The 6,705-nt window shown below is 44.7% G+C and overlaps 1 protein-coding gene across 1 annotated transcript; it reads right to left on the reverse strand.

The window, feature by feature from the left end:
- Positions 1 to 3,776: 3,776 nt before the first annotated feature.
- On the reverse strand, positions 3,777 to 5,192 carry LOC127293938 (uncharacterized). Its single transcript, XM_051323657.2, has 2 exons — positions 4,519 to 5,192; positions 3,777 to 4,283 (listed from the first exon to the last, which is right to left on the reverse strand). The coding sequence occupies exons 1-2, from the start codon at positions 5,108 to 5,110 to the stop codon at positions 4,204 to 4,206; spliced, it is 672 nt and encodes a 223-aa protein (XP_051179617.1). The 5' UTR covers positions 5,111 to 5,192; the 3' UTR covers positions 3,777 to 4,203.
- Between the last annotated feature and the right edge of the window lie 1,513 nt (positions 5,193 to 6,705).

Below are 6,705 nucleotides of genomic sequence, written 5' to 3' on the forward strand. Positions count from 1 at the left end.
GTAATGGTGGTTCGATTCCGGGTGGAGATGAAGAGTTGGCTTGGTGATTCGTGACTTGGAGCAGCGACATCAGAAAGTGGGAGCAACAACACAACAGAAGATTAGAGTCTAATCTTCACGATGAAAATCCAAGGTCTGATATTAATTGGTTGTGTCTGGCAATGGCTTTGTTGAAGGCATTGTTTTTTAGAGCGTAGAGCTTCTCCAAGGTGAAAACCTATGATCTATGATCAGGACGACGAAGGCGCTTGTGCATAGATCCCTTCTTGGAGGCATCGCTTTTGGAGAAGATGGACTTCTGGTGCTTTTTTGGTGGTGTTTGGTCTGCTGCTACAAGGAATTGATCGTTGTGGCGGATCTTTTCTTTTTAAATTATTATTTATTTTTTTAGGTGTGTGCATCCATATTGCCATTAGGACATTGCGTTGTTGCAGAGGTAGGTGTAATTGGTATCTTCGAGATATTGATATATGCCCTTTATCAGAAAAAAATGATGGATCCATGCTTTGGTTTGCCTGTTTTTTGTTTTCTAACTAACATTAGTTTGATTCTGGTAAGCCCCTGCACATATACCTCTCTTTCATCAAGAATTGCTCTCCAAATTCGAGACAGATGAGGCCCCAATTCAGCATCTAGAATAGAGTCATTAGGGAAGTGTACATACTTGAGAATTATTGCACTCTATTTATTGGGGTCTTGAAGGATTCTCCAGGATTAAAGTGCTAGTAGGCATGGATTCAAAATTTTGAAATCTCTAAAGCCAAAGCAAAGACCTCACATGTATTTGGGCCTAGTCATTACCTCCCAACAGACCCAGCAAAGTTTTCTCTTCCCCTCCTTTACCACCCCACCAAAACAAAGCGAATACAGGAATTAATAAGCTCACATAAATCTCTCGGTAACCCGAAACAAGCCATTTAGTACATCAGGATAGCTTGTTATATCGATTTAATCAACACTTCTTTTTTCCCAGCTGATAAAATCTTCTCAAGCTAACCCTTCACCTTACCCCAAATTCGGTCCTTCAAAAAATTGAAAGTACCATAACTGGAACTACCTACATCAGTAGGCATACCAAGAGAACAATCATTTTGTGCCTCCATACTCACGTCGAGAATAGATTTCACCTCATCACGAATGACTTGTGCGCACCCGTTGTGAAGAAGATTGATGACTTCTCCTCATTTATTTTCTGACCTCACGTTTCACAATAAAGCCCTAGGCGAGTAGACAACTCATCCGCTCCCTCTCTACTTCCTTTGAAGAATTGTAGGCTGTCATCCAACAAGTGGTTCGCCGGCGGAGCCTTTGGGGCCACCTTGATACCTCCAAGGTGCAATGACCGAAACTTTTTAACATGCACGAAAGACCCTCTGCTACTAACAAAAAGAGATATGGTGAGACTAGGGCATCTTCTCTAAGACCTCTAGATGGTTTAAATTCCTCCAACTTACTACCATTAAAACGGACAAAAAAACAGGACTGATCACACCATCCCCATAACCACTGAAATACATTGTTGGGCAAAACCTAACGTATGCATGATTGCTTCCAAATAATCCCACTCGACTCAATCATATGTCTTCATTCATGTCTAGCTTCATAGCACAATTGTTTCCTCATTAGTTGAACAAGAAACTTGGGCTAGTCTAAGGCATCAGCATTTTATGGGCTTGACCTGTCTAATACTCCTACTTTTAGCATTTCGTCTCTTAGAACAAGGGGGCTGGCTTGGAATGTTGGATCTCTGGATGATTTGAACAAAAGCGTTGACGAAGTCCAAGCCAGACCAACAAATAAACTGAACTACGCCACACAGGACACAGCCGCACATGCCATGCCATCCCATGTGATTGAATCGCCGAAGGGAGTGCCTCTAGTCGGCTAGCTCTAGTTTGATTAGTGATTACGGTGGTACATGCATGTAATGGTTCTGTGCAAGATCATGGCAATCACTTAGATGTATTCTATAAAGTTTGGAGGCGCATGCCTAATGATTGTGGACACATGCCCTGCTGAAGTTAGGAACATATAAATTTATACGATTTTGATCTCTGAAGCAAAATAACTGATTTGTTCTAGGTCGACCGTGCCTTTAGCTTTTTCAGCTAGTGTGTTGAGAAGCAAGCAGGGCCATAAACTTGCACTGGCTACTGCTAGGCTGTTTGACATGCTAGCAGGTCGTATAGACTAAGCTTAGTATCACTCGTGACTTTCGATAACCATAGTTTGTTTAATCCGAGCCAACCTACTGAGTTATGTACTTTGTTTTATCCGTTGGGAGTTGGGACACACATGTATTTACTTTTTAGCAAGTCTTTATGTTAACTGATGCTCCCTTTGTTCTAAAACAAGTGATTCAACTTTTTCTTGTTACGGCGGTAATACATTTTATTTATAGATAACTCCGTCTTTAGAAAAGGTTGAGTCACTTATTTATAAACAGAAGGAAAGAGTAGTATTTTGTAATATCTATTTAGGTAATTAAAAATAGTAGCATTAATATTAACTATGGAGAATGCTACAAGACACGGTAGATCGTGAAGTCATTTATCCCTTGTACAACGGGAGAGTCATCTTTAGACCTTTTAATTTCTTTCTGATGAAACCAACGGCTATATTACTTCCCATAAAGAGTTGCCAATACTTAATAATATGCTGAATTACAAGCATTTGTTGGGCCGCTATTCTTTGTGAAGAAAATGGCATATGCAGAAGTATGGGGATGTTGCGGTAGCTTATTTCTCAATTTGTCTCTGTAATGCCATTTTGTCAACTGGTGAATGTTGCATTGCTTAAATCCAACTAACCTGAACTAATGTGAAGACTAATATGGAGGGTTTGATACTTTCTTGCAGGGACGTCCATCTGAACTCTGAAGCTGTTTAACAGCGAGCCCTGCTGTTCGACAGGTTCCATGACTCCAACTAAGCACATTGAATAGGTTTTCCAGGCCTGTGATTCTCGCAAGAAAAAACAATCTGATAATTCCAGGCTAATCAAAGAAAAAAAATCTATGTTTTCATCTTTTCTACTATTAAACAACTAAGTCAAGATCTGAAGAAACTGAACAAGAGATTCTGACATAAGTGGTTCCACACCTGTTCATATTCAACGTTGGGCCGCTCAGAAGTCACAGCCTAATTATGCTGATGTGCACATTGTATTAGGGTCTCTTTTCTTTGTGAAATCATGTTCACCATTTAGTTGGTGGCAAACTCCTGAACGAAACTCAGTTCATCTGGATCTAGGATATTTCTTATGGTGCTATGGCTAGCCGATACTTCTGGAATGTGCTGCAACCCCATAAGAGGTGTTCAAATCGTACTTGTCTAACCACGAATAGGCCTGAACAAACTGACAAATTACCCTGCCAAGATCCAAACTTGCACGAATCTAGCTGCGGAATTCAGAGTTGCACATGCAAGTTACAGTTAGAAAGAAGGTCACACACACTGGTGTCTGAATGGATGTGGGACAGACCATCCATGTGGGTAAATCTTCCCAAAGAAGAACAGCAGGCCAAGTTGCATTTCTGCAGATCTCAGGTCGGGTCACAAGTGATGTCTGCTGCTTTCACACTTGAAATAAAACAATCGCGTGATCATTAGAAACAGCGTGATAAGCGCGTTATTTTGTTTGCACCTCGCGGTTGATCTGGTCAGATGATTTCGTCCGCTGCCCTCCTAACCAAGCAAGGTTAGCTGGCACACTGCATGGCACACTGCAGGATGTCCGAAGAAGAAACACGAAAGAAAACAAGGCACAGCTCAGGATGATGATACAATCGATTATTATTATTTCCAATGAATTAAGAATACAGTATATAAGTCGGAGTAGTTTACATGAATGATGAATAGCTACAATCGATGAATTAAGGATTCGTATGTGAATGCAGCATCGTCAGAAATGGCTGGTGACTTCTTCGTTTGTTCTTCCCTGCCATGGAGTTCCAATTCCGAATCATCAGCGTTAACAATATGAAGCGTGCACACCTTGTGCTTGTGTCGTGAAGACGCAATGTAATTTCCAGGCAATTCGGCGGCTGGCGTGCTCGATCTCGTGTACATTGGTCATCAGAATTCAATTTGGGTTTCCACTCTGGAGCATGGTAGTCGCAATATCAGATGGCCGTGGACCAAGAATGATCAAGAATGAGTTGGCTTCGTCTTCCTGCGTTTGCAAGATTGGCGATGGTATTGATTAGCTGCAGAGCTTGACGGTGCACGCCACCGCCTGCGCCCAGTACTTGAGCCTCGCCTTCACCTCATCTGGGCTGTCCCCTGCACCAACATATCAAAAGAATGTATACATGAGTTCGATTGTTCAATAGCATTCAACAAGATTAATAATCAACAAGCAATCAAGAAATGATCATTCTACAAGATTCAGATGAACAAGTAGCTGGTAGCGGAAAGATGTTTTAACAGATTTAGTTGTTCACATCAGAAGGCAAGATCGAAGCAAAGTTAATTATCAGGCACAAGAAGAGACAGAGGCCGAGCAGTTTGAGCTTACCAGGGCAGGAGATCTTCCAGTTGGGGATGGACTGCACCGGCGAAGCCGGAACCACCGCCGGCGGCTCCAGATCCACCTGTTCGGCCTTGGACGGGGACTGGTGCTCGTCCAGGAACCGCTGGCTCATGGAGTAGCAGAGCTCGAGCGCGGGCAGCGTGCCGCAGAGCTCGGGGATCTCGTTGTAGCTGAAGCCGAACCCCAGATCCACGCACCCCTTGAGCTCCTCCAGGTCGTCGTCGGTCAGGCTCCTGGCCCGCCCCACGCCGAGATCTCCGGCGCCTGCCGCGGCGCCGTCCGGGGACGCGTCCTCCCCGGCGAGCACCACCGGCCGCGCCGCCCTCCGCGGCCACGCCGCCTCCCACTGCGCCCCGCACCACGCCCCCTCCGCGTCCGCCGGGGCCTCGGCCTCAGAATCCGCCCCCTCCGGGCCGTTCTTGCTCCGGCGGCTGCGTCGGCGGAGGTTGCGGGTGCGCCTGCGGCGAGCGGGCGGCGGCGTCTGCGGCTGCAGCAGGGAGGAGGAAGGGGATACCGATGAAGCCGCCGTGGTGGTGGTCGATGCGGAGTCGTCGCGGTCGGAGTCGGAGCTCCACATCGTCGCCGGTCGCTGAGCTTGCCGGGATCCTTGCTCTCTCGCGCGCGCGATAGCTGCGGTCCGCTCTTTCTCTGTCTGTTGCTTTGCTGGATGATTGTGGGTGGGAGCTGGGGATGGGCCTATAAATACAGCTGCGTCAGTACGAGAGGTATGGGGTGGTTGCCATGTGGGGCCCGCCTGTATGGCTGTATCGTGGTATGAATCGTGGCTGCTTGTGCCATGGGGGATGCACATGTGGCCCTGATGTGTCCGGTCCAGTCACTCCCCAATATACATGATGTAAACATCTTTTCTATTTGGAGCTACACCCATGATTTAGTGCAAGTTTACATAAAAGTGCTGCTGGTGAAGCACGTCTGTCATTGGCTCGTTTAAATTTTGAAAAAATACAGTAGAGAAAAAAGGTAGAGAAGGTAGGTAAAATCCCCCACGTTACTCCCTCCGCGGGGCGTTACGCGCTCTGATACACCATTTTGAGCGCCACCGCTTCCCCACCTCCTACCCTTGCTATCGTCACTAGCCTCCACAAGGCAGTGTCTGCGTGGCGCCACTAGTTGTAGGGCAATTGGTAGCTAGGGAACACGCGATAGGCGGCGCGTCAACATGAGCCATCGTCTCAATGAGGCCGTTGTGCGAGTAACCCCACGGAGTTAAATCGAACAGGAGAGGTGGGCTCGCTTGCTAAATGTTGGGCCGGTCATTTTGCCATTGTAGTAGCAAAAGTGGCTACTTGAAATTTTCTATGGCTTGTGGCTTCCATCATGCTTGAAGAACTTGATTTCATGGCTTCGAATTTCAGTTTTAGAAAACAATTCTGCCATTGTTGAAATTTCACGATTTCGGTTTTCGTTTCGGCCAAAGGGACAACAATTTTATCTTTAGATTCACTTAAATATTTAAAAACTAAATGTTTCAAATTATTTTTGAATTTATGTGTACTACTGAAATGTCTTAAATATTTTGACCTAAAGGTAATTATTTCAGGATCGACCGAAATAAGTGAAATCAGTGAACTTTGGTGAAATCTCACTAAAATTGATTTCCATACTTGATTCCCATCGTGCCCATCCGAGTACATTAATTATGTGTCTTGTCTTGGTCTCCAAGTTCTTAGTCAGTTTAAACTTTGAATTCCACGTCATCTCCTTTCTTACGCGCGCACGAGTGCAAAGGATTCCTTAGAAAAAAAACTAATATGGGATACAATCCTACAAATGAAACAATCACCATACAAAAAACGCTAAGGATTTAAATCTTCCAAATTTCTATGCAAATCTTTCAAAGAAAAAGGCCCTTAATTTTGGATCAGTGCTCTTGGTATATGCCGGACAAGATTCTAACTAGCCCAAATTAACACATGTATAGATGTATTAAATACAGCACAACATAGCCATTATACGAATTGATTCTTGCTCTAATCACCAGACCACCAGCAAGGTATCCGTCTCAACCGCATTGCAATGCGTTTGGTTCAAGCATCAAACGTGAAAAAAAAAGTTCTAGAAGATGAATTGTAAACAACGTACTTGACAGGTTAGCTAGGTCTGAAAGCAAGAACAGTTCCAAGTTTATTGTTTAGAGCAAGACGACGTGCA

The sequence above is a fragment of the Lolium perenne genome, chromosome 4 (assembly GCF_019359855.2).
Source record: "Lolium perenne isolate Kyuss_39 chromosome 4, Kyuss_2.0, whole genome shotgun sequence".
NCBI classification, from domain to species: Eukaryota; Viridiplantae; Streptophyta; class Magnoliopsida; order Poales; family Poaceae; genus Lolium; species Lolium perenne.

What these genes read in the sequence shown, in the direction of transcription:
- LOC127293938 (XM_051323657.2), bottom strand. Translation starts at nt 5,110, where the DNA reads ATGTGGAGCTCCGACTCCGACCGCGACGACTCCGCATCGACCACCACC. An exon ending in CTGGAAGATCTCCTGCCCTG is followed by an intron (nt 4,284 to 4,518) that starts GTAAGCTCAAAC and finishes ATGTTGGTGCAG; the next exon opens with GGGACAGCCCAGATGAGGTG.